Source organism: Dasypus novemcinctus, chromosome 1 (genome assembly GCF_030445035.2).
Source record: "Dasypus novemcinctus isolate mDasNov1 chromosome 1, mDasNov1.1.hap2, whole genome shotgun sequence".
In the NCBI taxonomy this organism is placed as follows: Eukaryota; Metazoa; Chordata; class Mammalia; order Cingulata; family Dasypodidae; genus Dasypus; species Dasypus novemcinctus.
This window is the reverse complement of record NC_080673.1, coordinates 207,143,248-207,158,582: the sequence shown is the minus strand read 5'-3', so window position 1 is coordinate 207,158,582 and position 15,335 is coordinate 207,143,248. Positions and strand designations below refer to the sequence as shown.

Sequence of the window (15,335 nt, the reverse complement as noted above, 5' to 3'; positions counted from 1 at the left end):
ATGATAAAGCCCCTGGAGATGTGAGTTTTAAATTTTGATGAGGTCCCATTTATCTAATTTTGTTGCTTATGCTTTTGCGTAAAGTTTAAGAAACCATTGCTCCACACAAGGTCCTGAATACGCTTCCTTATGCTTTCTTCTAGGAGTTTTTATTCTGGGCTCTCATCTTTAGGTCTTTTATAGATTTTTAGTTAATTTTTGTATATGGCATGAGGTGGGGTCCACCCTCATTCTTTTGCATATGGAGATCCAGCTTTCCCAGCACCATTTGTTGAAGAAACGACTCTTTTTCGATGAGTGGACTTGGCAGGCGTGTCAAAAATCAGTTCGCCATATGGTTTCTCAAGGAGCTAAACACAGAACTGCCGTATGATCCAGCAATCCCTCTGCTAGGAATATATCCAGGGCCCCTGAAAGCAGGGACGTGAACAGAAAAGCAGATTTGCCCACTGATGTTCATAGCAACAACTGCCAAAAGAAGGAAACAACCCAAATGCCCGTCAACCAATGAATGGATTAAACAAAATGTGGTGTATACATACAATGGAATGTTATGCTGCTGTAAGAAGAAATGAAATTGAGACATATATGATAACATGGATAACCTTGAAGACATGCTGAGTGAAATAAGCCAGACACAAAAGGACACATAATGTATGATCTCATTAGTGCTAATTAAATAAGAACAAATACATGGCATTAAAACCTAGAGTTTAAGTTATTAGGAAATAGGATGAGGACTGAGAGGGGATACTGATGCTTACTGTATGCAGCATTTTTAATTAGACTGATGGTTAAAGTGTGGAAATGGACAGAGCTGATGGTAACACATAGTGAGTATAACACAGCTGGCTTATAAATGTGATTATGGCTGAAGGGGGTGGCTAAGGACATAAATGTCAATTGACAGAAAGCTAGGGGATAATCTAGGGACTGTGTAGAAGAGTGAACTTGGTGGTGGATGGGATTGTGGTTAATAGTACAAATACAAGAATGCTCTTCCACAAACTAGAACAAATGTATATCATTATTATAAAGTAAGAATACGGCGATACATGGGAAAAATACAATTAATATAACTTACGGACTATAGTTAACAGCAATATTGTGATATTCTTCCATCAACATCAAAGAAGGCCCTATATCCATGCTAAGGGACAATATAGGGTATGGGATTTTTTTATGGGACTAAGGAAAGTGTTATAAAATTTACCAAGGCAATGATTGCACAACTCTGTGATGAAAGTGAGAGCCACTGAGTGTACACTTTGGATAGAATGTACAAGGCATGGGGCTGTATAACACAGTGAACCATGTGGTGGGAGATGGACTGTGGTTAACAGTGCAAATATGAGAGCATTCGCTCAAGAACTATCTTAAGTGTACAATGCTAATTAGTATATGGTCTTAATAATAGGGGGTGTATGGAAAAAATATACCAAATGTACACTAAGGACCACAGTTATAAGTAATAATCTGATGACGTTCTGTCATAGTCTGCAACAAATGTTCCACAACATTGCAAGCTGTTAGTGGAGGGGTGTTGTATGGGAATTCTGCATATTATGCGTGATTGTTTTGTTTTGATTGTTTGTTATTTATTTAATTTTTTAAATTGTCTCTCTTTTTTTAAAGATACATAGATCATAAAAAGTGTTACATTAAAAAATATAAGGGGTTACCATATACCCCACACCCCAACCCCCCACTTCTCCCACATCATCAACCTCCTTCATCATTGTGGTGCATTCATAGCATTTGGTGACTACATCTTGGAGCACTGCTGCACCATATGGATTATAGTTTACATTACAGTTTACACTCTCCTCCAGTCCATTCAGTGGGTTATGGCAGGATATATAATGTCCAGCATCTATCCCTACAATATCATTTGGGACACTTCCAAGTCCCCAAAATGCCCCCACATCACATCTCTTCTTCCCTCTCCCTGCCCTCAGCAGCTACCATAGCCACTGTCTCCACATCAATGATAAAATTTCTTTCATTGCTAGAGGCACAATAGTTCTCTAAGAGAATACCAGTAAGGCCACTCAAATCCATATTTTATTCCTCCTCCTGTGGGCCTTGCAATGGTTATGTCCACTCCACCTCTAAATCAAGAGGGGGCTTAGATCCCCCATGGCTGATGGATGAGATTCTCCTGCTTGCAGTTATAGGTACTCTCAGCTCCCTGGTGTGGTGATTGACCATCTTCACCTCCCTGTTAGCTGACCTGGGTAAGTCCAACAAACAAGAGAGTAGGTGTCGCAACTCTGCTAAGGCTCAGAGCCCAGCTGGCACATGGCCAGTCCAGAGATTCAAGTCACCTGAGTATACACCAACGCCTACCACAGGTTCAGTAAAAGTGACAGAAGAGGCATGTGTAGAAAGGTCACATCTGAGTCCAACTCCATCACACTCAGGAACACAAATTCCAAAGTAGGGCCCACTGACAAGGCACTGAACTCCAGAGCCATTGCCATGACCATAGAATCTGTGTGGCTCCATACAGGAGCACCAGTACCTGGGGTTGCATCTACTTTGGCTGTCTCAGATCCTGCTGAGACGTGCATAAGCATGACCTCTCTGATGACCTCCCAACTCATTTTGAGGTCTCTTACGCATATAAACTCTTTTGTTTTTACCATTTCCCCTTTTATTCAAGGTCTTTTTCTAGTTGCATCACCAACTGGTGCTCAGTAATAATCTCTCAGCACCAGGGAGGCTCATCCCCGGGAGTCATGTCTCACTCTGGGGGGAACGTAATGCATTTACATGCTGAGTTTGGCTTAGAGAGTGGCCACATTTGAGCAACATGGAGGCTCTCAGGAGGTGACTCTTAAGCACTTGCAGCTCTAGGCCTAGTTGAAATTTCATGCACACAGGCTCCTAAGCATAGTCATCAGTATCAAAGGCTCATCATTGGACCATTCTTCACTGGTCTTTGCCCTTGCACTTGGGGGATTGTTGCTGTTCCAGTGGGTAATATGACAGAGCTCCCCTGGCTAGGAAATCAACACTCCCTCAGTTGTCGTTTGTAACTCTACCTACTATGTAAATGTCCAATGAATATCCAAACATTTTTATATACCCTATATACATGCCCTGGGGAACTCTCTCCCAACCATGTGTCCCCCATCAATAACACCCCACACCAGTGTTCCTCCCCTGCCATATTTAAACCCCTCTGTGATCCAAAATTTCTTCAAAAATGAAGCCTAATATTTTGCCAAACTCAATTAGTAGGAAAATGAAATAGTAATGATAGGCTTAAAGATCAGAAATAGAATACATACTAATTTAGAAAAACTGAAATAAAGTAAAAAATAAATTGGGGTATTAAAAAATGAAAAATATCATAAAACTGTTTTTCACATTTTGCCTTTCATCACTGTAGTAGGTATTGCCCTGTACAGTGGCAAGGCAATTTCTTTCATTCCTTCTTCAGTGTCTACATCCTTTTTTTTTTTAATTTTGTCTTCAAAAAAGTTTTAGATCACAGTAAAGTCCACATATACAGTATAGGGGACTCCCATATATCCAACATCAAACCTTTTCGCCCTTCCCCAGCAATGATCTTTTTACATGTTCATGTTATATTTGCTATAGCTGATACACCAATATTAAAACATAGCTACCAACCATGGCTCCATTTTGGTTTGTGTTATGGTTTATATTTTAGACTATACACTTCTATAAATTTTTGATGGAATTTAACATGTTCTATATCCATCATTGCATGATCTTGTGGAACATTTCCATTGCCCCCTGGTTACTCTTGCTTCCATCTATTCTCTTCCTCTCTCCCTCTCCCCTCAGGGCCCACAGTGACAACCATGCTTCACTGCTTGAAGGACCAGATTCACAGATACTTGCAACAGTGCTGAGGGCTTGACACACTAGACTGTCCTCATCCGTTGGGAGACACCAATGCTCTAGAGAGACACCCTTCCCTCTGTTTGAGAATATCAGGCTTCTCCAGGATGGGGATACACCTTCACACTAATTGTATGGATCTCCACCAAATGATGTAACACACTATGACAAGATGAGCACTCCCAAACTTCCTAGAAGCTTGTCCCTGTGCCAGATGCCCCCATTAAGCACCTTAAACAAGGAACCCTTCCTTATTATATATTCTAAAGAGTTTTCTTAACATAGTTTCAACCACATACCCAACAATCCCCCATGTTCATCTGCCCCCCAACCCTCCGCCCAATTCCTTGGGCCATCTGACCCATCCTCCCAACCCTAGCCCCGCCTCAAGCCTGCAAAGCCCCTCCCAATAATATCACTAAATGCATGATTGTTTTGTAAGCTCACCACTTGTCTAATTTAAAAATCAGTTGGCCATAGATGTTTATTTTTGAACTCTCTGTTCCTTTTGTCTATGTGTCTGTCCTTGTGCCATTAACATGCTGGGTTTTTTTGAAAGATTTATTTTATTTATCTCCCCCCACCCCCCCTTGTTCTTTGCATTTGCTGTCTGCTCTCTGTGTTTGCTTGTCTTGCCTTTAGGAGGCACCAGGAACCTAACCTGGAATCGTCCAGGTTTTTTCATAAATGCCCTTTATCATGTAGGTGGGAGCTCAATCACTTGAGCCACATCTGCTTCTCTCCATGCTGTTTTGATTACATTGACTGTGTAATAAGTTTTAAGATCCAGCTTTGTTCTCTCTTAAGATGGTTTTGGCTTTTCGGGGCCCCTTACCCTTCCTTGTAAATGTCATGATTGGCTTTTCCACTTCTGCAGAGAAGGCTGTTAAAATTTTGATTGGGATCATGTTGAATCTGTAAATCACTTTCGGTAGAATTGACATCCTAATATTTAGTCTTCCAATCCATGAACAGAGAATGTCTTTCTGTTTATTTAGGTCTTCTTTGATTTCTTTTAGCAATGTTTTGTAGTTTTCTGTGTACAAGTCCTTTACAGGTTTTGTTTTAAAATGTGGTAAAATATGCCTAACATAGAAATCATCCATTTTAAGTGAACAATTCTTTGGTATTATGTACATTGACAATACTGTGTAACTTTCATTATCTATTTTTAGACTATTTTATTCATCCTAAACCAAATACCCATTTAGTATAACTCCCCAATCTCCCCTTCCCACCCCTAGTAGCCACTATTGTACTTTCTGACTCTATGAATTTGCTTATTCTAAGTATTTCATAAGATAAATCATGCAGATTTGTCTTTTAATACCTTCTCTTTTTTTTAATTTATTTCTCTCCCCTCCCCGCCCCAGTTGTCTGCTCTCTGTGTCCATTCAATGTGTGTTCTGTGACCACTTCTATCCTTATGGGAATCTGTGTTTCTTTTTTTTTGTTGCGTCATCTTGTTGTGTCAGTTCTCCGTGTGCGCGGCACCATTCCTGGGCAGGCTACACTTTCTTTCGCGCTGGGCGGCTCTCCTTACAGGGTGCACTCCTTGCGCGTGGGGCTCCCCTGCGTGTGGGGCTCCCCTGAATGACATGGCACTCCTTGCTCGCATCAGCACTGCTCATGGGCCAGCTCCACACGGGTCAAGGAGGCCCAGGGTTTGAACCGCAGACCTCCCACATGGTAGGCGGACACCCTATCTATTGGGCCAAGTCCGCTTCCCTTTCCTTCCTTTTTATACATTGGTTTACATGTTCTTGATAATGTCCTATGATACACAAAGGTTTTTAATTTTGATGAAGTTCATACTATTTTTTCTTTAGTTGTTCATGCTTTTGGTATAAAATCTAAAAATCCATTCCCTACTGCAATGTTGTAAAAATATTTCCTTATGTTTCTTTGTAAGAGTTTTATATTATTAGCTCTTATCTTTCTGTCACTGATGCATTTTGATACAATTTTTGTGTATAGTGACAGTAGGGGTTCACATTCTTTTTTGCATGTGGATTTCCAGTCTTCCCAGCACCATTTGTTGAAAAGACCATCTTTCTCCTTTGAATGGACTTGACATTCCTGTCAAAAATCAACTGGCCATAGATGTGTGGGTTTACCTGTGGCCTCTCAATTCTATTCTAATTGGTCTATATTTCTGTCTTTATGTCAGTACCACACTATTTTAATTACTGTAGCTTTGGAGTAAGTTTTGAAATTAGGAAGTAAAAGTCCTCCAATTTTGTTCTTCTTTTTCAAAATTGTTTTGGCTCTTTGGGGCCCCTTGCAATTCCATTTGAATTTGAAGTTAAGCTTTTCTAGTTGAACAAAAAAATTAAAAAGGTGCTAGAATTTTTATAGGAATTGTGTTGACTTTGTAGATTGCATTAGACAGAACTGATATCTTAGCAATATTAAGTCTTTCAATCCATGAACATAGGGTATGTTTCCATTTATTTAGGTCTTTAATTTTTTTCAGTACTGTTTTATAGTAGTTTTCAGTGTACAAGTCATTTACCTTCTTGGTTAAATTTATTCCAAGGTGGGGTTTTTTCCTTTTAAATGCTGTCATAAATGCAATTATTTTCTTGATTTCCTTTTCAGATTGTTCATCACTGCTGTATAGAAACCAAACTGACTGGTGCATATTTATCTTGTATCCTGCAACTTTACTGAATTCATTTATTAGTTCTAGTAGCTTTCTTATGGAGCTTTAGGGATTTTCTACATATAGGATCATGTCATCTGTGAATAGGGATAATTTGACTAATTTCTGTATAGTTTGGATGCCTTTTAATTCTTTTTCTTGCCTGATTGCTCAGGCTAGAACTTCTAGTACAATGCTGAATAACAGTGGTGACAGTCTTTCACCATTGAGTGTGATATTTGCTATGGTTTTTATTTTTTATTTTTTATTTTTTTTTTAAGATTTATTTATTTAATTCCCCCCCCTCCCCCGGTTGTCTGTTCTTGGTGTCTATTTGCTGCGTCTTGTTTCTTTGTCCGCTTCTGTTGTCGTCAGCGGCACGGGAAGTGTGGGCGGCGCCATTCCTGGGCAGGCTGCTCTTTCTTTTCACGCTGGGCGGCTTTCCTCACAGGCGCACTCCTTGCGCGTGGGGCTCCCCCACGCGGGGGACACCCTTGCGTGGCACGGCACTCCTTGCGCGCATCAGCACTGCGCATGGCCAGCTCCACACGGGTCAAGGAGGCCCGGGGTTTGAACCGCGGACCTCCCATATGGTAGACGGACGCCCTAACCACTGGGCCAAAGTCCGTTTCCCTGCTATGGTTTTTTATAAATCCCCTTTATCATCATGTTGAGAAAGTTTCTATTCCTAGATTTTTGTGTTCTTATGATTTATGTGTTCATAAGAAATGATGTTGAATTTTGTCAAATGCTTTTTATGCAGCAATTGAGATGATAGTGTGCTTTTCCCTTCATTCTATTAATTGTGGCATATTTCATTGATTGATTGATTTTCTTATATTGAACTACCCTTGTGTCCTGGAATAACTCCCACTGGATCAAGGTATATGATCGTTTTAATAGACTGTTGGATTCAGTAGGCCAGTATTTTGTTGGGGATTTTTGCATGCATGTATCTAAATAAGGAAAATTGGTTTGTAATTTTCTTCTCTTGTGTTTTTATCTGGCTTTGGCACCAGGGTAATGCTTGCCTCATCAAGTGGATTAGGAAGTAATCCCTCCTCTCCTACTTTTTAGAAGAGTTTGAGAGGGAGTCGACATAAATCCTTAAATGTTTGGTAGAATGCATCGTGAACCCATCTGGTCCTCAACTTTCCTTTGTTGGGAGGTTTATGGATTACTGATCCAATCATTTACCTGTTATGGGTCTGCTGAGATATTCTATTTCTCAGATTAGGTAGTTGGCCTGTCTCAAGGAATTTGTCCATTTTGTCCACAGTTTCTAATTTTTTGGCATACAATTGTCCATAGCATCCTCTTAAAATCCTTTCTTGTCTGTAATGTTGGTAGTAACGTGCCCTGCCCTGGGCAGAGGGTGGACTGCAGAGCGTGTGGGGCAAGGAGGAGGAGGGGGCATCTGGCTGCCCCGACAGCCCACTGGGAGTGGGAGCCCCCGGGGCCTGGAGAGCAGGGCTGGTGCCCCAGGCCGGCTCCCCCCACCCCCCCGCAGCAAGGGCGTGCCCTGCTGGATGCGGTCAGCTCCAGGACACGGCAGGCTGGGCCTGGTGTGGACGCCCGGGGCCCGCAGGCCCTGCTGGCTGGCCCGAAGGCCCCCTGCCTTCCCACCGCCCCTCCGGGTGAGCAGTGGGTGATCTCTTCCCACCAGTGCTCGCACCCGCAGTGCGGCTGTGACCCCAGCAAGTCCCCCCTGCCTGACTCGCCCTGGTGGGAGGACGGGGCAGGAGAGGCTTCACCAGGGGACCCTGACCCCAAGCCCCCCTGAGGCCTCTGCTCCCCCCCAGTTCCTCCGCTTCTTCTTCAACCCGTTAAACCTGTGCTCGTGGATCAAGGACGAGTGGAGCCTCGTCTACGACGGGTCCCACGTGAAGGAGAGCTGGATCGACCCGCTGATGAGGTGGGTCGGCCGCGGGGCGGGGGTGGGGCCGGGGCGGCCACAGGCGAGCAGCCGCCGTTGTCCCCTTTCTCGCACGCAGAGCCCCGCCCGGCCCCTTCACCGTGGAGCCCCGGCAGAGCAGGGGCCCCGGGCAGGGAGGACGCGGGTGCCCCCAGGCCGCGGCTGCCCCCAGCCCTCGGCTGCCCCCAGCCCCGTGGGTCCTGCGGGCTCCGGCTCTCCCCCGGGGTCTGCGCGGCCCAGAGCGCAGGGGTGGGGTGGCCCTGCGGGGGTGGCGGCTCTGCTCCCGGGGCACGTCTCCCTCCCCGACGCCCGGCACTGCCCCGGGGTGAGGCCAGCGGCCGCCCCGCCTCGCACCAGGGGCTCTGGCAGCCTCAGAGCTGGCTGGATGCAGGCTGGGCGCGGTCAGGGGGTCGGCACAGCCTCCGGGGGCTGGGCCCCGGGGACCGAGTGGCCCTGCCCTGCCCCTTTCCTGGGGGTCCCCAGTGCCGGCAGCTCCCTGCGGGCAACTGGGGAGCAGGTGGACAGCCCTGTGCACCCCCCACCCCCAGGCTGGAGCTCTGCCTCCCACCCACCACCCCGGAGACCGCGGCCCCTGCCCCTCTGCCCCCCAGGCTCGTCCTGGGGCCCCACTGCTGGTGGCTCATCCAAGCCCCCTCCCTCCCGGCGCTCAGGGCTTGGCAGGAGCCACTGCAAACCTGGGGGTCTCCCGGGAGCCCCCGAGCTTGGGGGCGCAGCAGGGCCTACCTGGTCTCAGGCTACCCAAGACTCCACCTGAGCTGGGCCTCCAGGGAGCAAGGGCGGAGCTCTGCACTGCCACACCTGCAGCTCCACTGACCCATCCCCACCACAGCGCTCTGGGGACGCCCCCGGAATGGCCGACAGCGTGGCCTGGGCGGAGGGTGCCTGGGCTTTGAAAGGCATGTGCTGGCGTGGGGGCCTCTGGTCTGCCTCCTGGGGGCGCTCGGTGGGGAGGGCTGCCGGTTCCACCAACACCCCCCAGGAGGCAGGCCCCAAGGGCCGGGGGTCTTTTGGAGCCCACGGGCCCAGCCCCCTTGTTGCCCTGCCCGGGCAGGAACCTTAGGCGGCTCCCCCCACTTTTGGCTCCAAGATGGCAGCCGGAGGTCCAGAAGCTCATCCGCCAACTGCAGGAGGCGTTGGCCAGCCAGCACCTGCCTCAGAAGACCAAGGCCAAGGTCACGGAGCCCCGGGGCTTCAACCTGACCCTCCCCAAGCCCCGCGCCCTCCCCATGCCCGAGCCAGTGCCCAGCTTGGCCAAGCCTAGACCGGTAAGTGCCGTCCACGTAGCCCTGCGGCCATCAGGCTGTCCAGGCCAGGAGAACTGACCACATGGGCCGGTGGGGTCGGGTCTCCCCCGGGCCAGGGGTAGGCGGGACCAGACCCAGCCTCCTGTGTGGACCCCACCCCACCCACGCCTCCACGGGAAGGCAGCCCAGCCGGCCAGCGCCTGCCCAGGAGACCCCTCCACTGCGGTCTCAGCGCTGCTCACACCTGCCCGGAGGCGGAGCTTGGAGCCCACCTGTAAGCACGTTCGCCTCCCCACGCCCAGTGGATATACTCGTGTAGACCACCGACCTCCTCCTCCGGCCACGGGCAGGCAGTGACACCTGCCTACGTGAGCCTGTCCCACCGCAGGGCCTCTGCTCCTCTGTCGTGTCTGCCTGGAGCCCCTTCCCCTCCCTCTCTCTCTCTGCCTCACTGACTTCTTGTATCAGTCAGAATGCTTTATACTGCAAGTAACAAAAAAGGCAATTCAAGTGACCTAAGCAATAGAAGACTTACTGCTCTCACGGCTGAAGTGGGGTAGGCTTCAGCACAGCTTGATCAGGGTTCCAGTTCTGCTTCTCCAAGGTTCTCTCCACCCCTCTAGAGGTGAACTTCATCTTTTGGGCAATTTCTCTTATTGTAGCAAAAAATCCAACCCTCATACCCACACTCTAGGACATGAAGACATCTAGGGCCAAGAGTATTTTGGTGAAGTCTTACTGGGGATCATTGTGACCATGGCACAGTGTCCCAGTTGGCTGTGGGCTCTACCCTGAGTGCCTGGGGGGGCTCAGCTACCCAGAACTAATCCGGTTCCCCAAAAGAACTAAGGACAGTATGGAAAGATCAAGTGATTGTGCAGGGAAGTCCCCGAGGCCTGCCCCACTCCCTTCATCTCATTACAATCTCTCTTCCTAGGGAGACTTTCCAAGAACCCCTCAGCTGAGTCAGGTCCCTCACTTAGCTTCCTCCTCTTCAATTCCGGCTCCTTTTCTCTACACCATCAATTAGAGTTTATAGTTGTTTACTTATTTATGGTCTGTTTATTGTCTGTCTGTACCACAAGTCCTCATCCAGCTGATTTGCCCTGAATTCACAATACCTGGCACAGTCTTGGCTTAGAGCACAAACTCAGCAAATGGATGGATGAATGGATGATGGGTGAATGGATGAATGGATGGGTGAATGGATGGCCAGATTGAAGGATAATTGGATAGATGATTGGGTGGAGAAATGAATAGATGGATGGATGAATGGATGGATGGATGGATGGATGAATAGATGGAGAGTTGGACAGGTGCTTGGATGGAATGGATGGATGGATGGATAATTGTATGGATAGATAAATGTATGGACAGATGGATGGATGAGTGGATGAGTGGATAGATGGATAAGTGGATGGATAGATGGATAGATGGACAGATGAATGAGTGGATGGATGGATGAGTGTATGTATGGATACATAGATAAATGGACAGATGGATAGATGATTGGATGGAAGGGTGAATGGTTGGCCAGATTGAGTGATAATTAGATAGATGATTGGATGGATAGATGGATGGATGGATTGATGGATCAATGGATGGATAGATGGATTGATGGATTGATGGGTGGATTAATGGATGGAGGATGGATGGATAATTGTATGAAGAGATAAATAGATGGACAGATGGCTGGTGGATGGATGGATGGATAATGATATGTAGATGGATAAATGGATGGGTAGATTGATGATTGGATGGAAAGGTGAATGGGTGGATGGATGGATAAATGGATGGACAGATGGATAATGGGTGGGTGGGTGGATGGGTGAGTGGATGAGTGGGTGGATGGATGAGTGGGTGGATGGATGGATAATTGTATGTAAATGGATAAATGGATGGACAGGTGGGTGGACAGATGGATGGATAGATGGATGGATGATAAGGGCCTTGTTGCTGAGCAACCCCACAGTTACCCCATCTGCAGGACCTTCAGCATTTCAGGTCCCGCTCATCCTGTCAACTGCACCTCTCTCTGCCTGTCTCTGCCTGGCCCAGCCTCTGTCTGGCCCCTTGCCATGCCATACCCTGTTTCATAGCTGTGTGCTCCCCAGCAGGAGCTGTGGGACAACGGTGATCACTCCGCTCCCGTGGGGTCTGTGACGTGGCTGTGCTGGGACCTCAGGCTCATTCTCTTGACCCTCCCTGCCAGACCCATCTAACACCCCTTCCCCCTGCTTGGTTCAGGGCCCACTCCAATCACTCATTCATTCATTCAACAAACATTTACAGAATGTCTCCCCTTGTGAAATGCCTTCTAGTGGGAGATGCAGACAAGAGATGGGATAAGTAAAATGTGTAGGGTGCTTGTGGGTGATAGTGCTGAGGAAACAAAAAAAAAATACGTGAAGTGGGGATAAGAAGCGTTGTAGGGGTTCCAGCGCTGGGTAGGGGACCAAGCAAACCCTTGCTGAGAAATGCTGTCAAGAGCTGGAAGAGGCGAGTGATCCACGGGCTCTCTGGGGAAAGAGTGCCCCAGGCCGAGCGTTGAGGACAGCCAGGAGGCCACAGTGGCTGGAGTGGAGGGAGAAGGGGCAGAGGCGGAGATGAGCTCTGGGGTCCCAGTCCTAGAGCCAGTGGAAGGAGCTGGACGGGGCCGGGCATGTGCCGACAGGTCTGGGGCCCTCGCCTGAGCAGCAGGGGAGTGCAGCGGGTGGGCAGAGTTTGCAGGTGGGTGTGGGTATGAGCAACAGGGAGGCACCGACGAGGACGCTGAAGCCCTGGCATGGACTGGAGGGGCAGTCAGGCCAGCAGGCGGGAGACGAGTGTCGGACGGACCCTGTCCAGTTTGCAATGCCCGGTACTCGCTGGCTGAGAAGGCGTGGCCTTTGGAGGGTGGGTATGGGGGTCCGGGCTCAGGGGTGGCCGGCTTTCACCAGCCCCTGGATGGGCCCAGCTCCCTCCGAGACCACTGGGGGCATCCCCTCTGGCCCTCTTCCTCCCTCAGCCACCCCAGCTGTCCCCCGAGCCTGTGAGCCGAGGCCCCGGGGTGGACGCCTGCCCCCTCCCTGCTCGCTGCGCTGGGCCAGTCCAGGCTCATGGCCCTCCTGCGCTGCCAAACCCGCCGCTCCGTCTCCTGGGCCCCCCAGCCGCACGCCTGCAGCCCCCGCTGCCCCTTGTCCGCCCCTCCCGCGCTGTCGCGGCCGCCTCCTGCCCTGGTCCCATGCCGCCCCAGCCCCACCCTCCCCTGCACCCCAGCATTTCCAGACCCCCTCCGGACTGGCGCCGGCCCCTCACGGCCCTTCCTCCCGCGCCCTCCAGGTCCCGGGGAGCACCTACCAGGTGCCGGAGGAGCAGCAGCGCCTAGAGATGATCAAGAGATTCAACCGCTGGAAGGCCGAGGTAGCCGGGGGCCACCCTGCCCAGCGGGGCGCGCTGACGGTGGGGGGGGGGAGGGGCGCCCGGGGGAGGGGCCCCCACGGCTGTCCCGAGGGTGGGAGGAAGCCATGGGACGCCCAGGGTGCTGGACTGCCCGCCCCCCCCCAGGGCCAGTCTCAGCCACTGTCACCCCCCAACCCCACGAACCCCCAACCGCGGGAGGGGAGCGTGGCTCCGGGCCGAGGGTTTCCCGGGGCCCGCGGGGGGTGGGCTGCTGGAGCGCGGGGCACTGGGCGCGCCTGCTGTGCCCACAGGAGCTGCTGCTGCGGGCCAACGTGGAGGAGCTGCGCTGTGCCATGCCCCGGGCCCGCGCGGGGTCCCCCGGGCAGGTAATCCAGCCCTGTGCCGCCGCTGCCACCGGGCCAGGGGTAAAAGCGAGAGCGGCTCCCCCGTGGCTCCCGTCGCGGGCTGCGGGGAGCGAGTGTTGGTGGGAGCGTGCCCCCACCCCACCCCCGCCTTGGGGAGGGGAGACCGCGGGCCCTGGAAGTGGACGTGGTCGCGAGGCCGGGCTGCCCAGGCCCCAACAAGGGCGGGGGCGTGGGGGGGGGGGCACCTGCGCGGGGCGGGCACGAGGACAGCGGCTGGGGGGGCAGAGGCAGCAGGCCCAGCAGTGCAGGCCTGGGGGTGCAGCGGGCCCTAGGGGGGGAGGGTATGGGCCTGGGGGAGCAGCGGGCCCTGGGGGTGCAGGTGGGGGCGACAGCCGGCCCAGGAGTGCAGATTTGGGGGGCAGCGGGCTCAGGGGTGCAGGTCTGGGAGTCAGCGGGCCCAGGGGTGCAGGTCTGCGGGGGCAGCGGGCCTGGGGGTGCAGGTGGGGGCAACAGCCAGCCCAGGGGTGCGGGCCTGGGGGGCAGTGGGTCCCGGCGAGGCCGTGCTCTGACTCCCGCAGGGCTCCCAGGCGAAGCCGCGGCTGCGAGCCCCACCCCGGATCCGCAGAACCCCGAAGCTGACCTTCTACAGGGTAAGGGGCGCCGCGGCCGGCCGGGCAGGGCGGGGCGGGGCCCAGTGGCCTGGGGAGAGCCCACGCTTGAGGCGAGCAAAGTCCCTGGGGGCGGGTGTGCGGAGCAGGAGGCAGAGGGGCGCTTGCTGCTGTGCCGCCCCCTCCTCACCACCTCCCCCCACCCCCGCAGCCTGACCACGTGCCGGTCAAGCTGAACACCGCGGCCATCCTCCGGGAAGGGGCCTTATACCAGCGGGAGGTGGAGAAAGAGCTGCAGAGGTAAGGGCCCCCTCCCCGCCTTCCCCCAGCAGGGCCCGCTGAGCGCCCCGGAGGGGGCCTGGTGGCTGGGGCCTCCGGGAGAGGAGGCTCCTGCGGGGTCAGTGACAAGCAGGATGAGAAATCACGATGGGGGTGGGGGGGACGTAGCAACCCCTGGCCCAGCGCTCTGCGGACCTTCCTCACGGCCCTCCTCTAGACCACCAGGGGTGCAAGCCCCTGGGTGCACCCCACAGCACGTAGCCGTCTCTCTCCATGTCAGTGAGTGGGACTGTGGGTGGGAGCTTGGGTGGCTGACCAGAGGACAGAGAGGGGGGCAGAGGGATGATGGACAGACAGCTGGGTGGACAGCAGAATGGTGGGTGGATGGATGGATGGGTGGATGGAAGGATGGAAGGATGGGTGGATGGGTGGATGGGTGGATGGATGCATGGGTGGATGGGTGGATGGGTGGATGGATGGGTGGGTGGGGGCACAGAGGGATGGTGGACAGACAGGTGGACAGAGGGAGGTAGTGGGTGGATGGGCAGAGGGATGAGTGGACAGGCAGATGGGCGGACAGCAGGTGTGGGTGGACAGATAGGTAGGTGACGAGAAGGGTGGGGAGGAGTGCTGATGGGTGGGTGCCCAGGAGGGGACAGGCAGACGGCGGGCAGTGGAGAGGGCCTGGTGGCAGGTGAGGTGGCCCCTCCCCCAGGGTGGACAAGCTTGTCGACGGGGCCGGGGACTTCTCCGAGTTCCTCGAGTGGCAGAAGAAGATGCAGGCGAGGGACAGGGAGGAGCAGCTGGTGGCGGACGAGTGCCGGAGGCTGCAGGGCAAGCTCAGCCACGAGGAGGCCGCCCTGGCGCGGCACAGCCTGGTGCAGGAGAACAAGCAGAAGGCGGACCGCAAGAAGGAGGAGGTGAGGGTCCAGCCGGGCAGCAGGCGTGAGGGCACAGCCCCCGGGGCCGGGGCTGCAGAGACGCCCAGTGCCCACACTGCTG

The 15,335-nt window shown here is 52.3% G+C and overlaps 1 protein-coding gene across 1 annotated transcript in view; it reads left to right on the top strand.

Annotated features, from left to right (window-relative positions):
• CFAP99 (cilia and flagella associated protein 99) overlaps positions 1 to 15,335 on the top strand; it is a 57,450-nt gene that overhangs the window by 20,920 nt on the left and 21,195 nt on the right. The window contains exons 5-11 of the mRNA XM_058301460.2: positions 8,323 to 8,435; positions 9,544 to 9,721; positions 13,022 to 13,102; positions 13,393 to 13,467; positions 14,025 to 14,096; positions 14,266 to 14,354; positions 15,049 to 15,253. Coding sequence (XP_058157443.1) covers positions 8,323 to 8,435; positions 9,544 to 9,721; positions 13,022 to 13,102; positions 13,393 to 13,467; positions 14,025 to 14,096; positions 14,266 to 14,354; positions 15,049 to 15,253 — 813 coding nt within the window. The remainder of the gene's footprint in view (positions 1 to 8,322; positions 8,436 to 9,543; positions 9,722 to 13,021; positions 13,103 to 13,392; positions 13,468 to 14,024; positions 14,097 to 14,265; positions 14,355 to 15,048; positions 15,254 to 15,335) is intronic.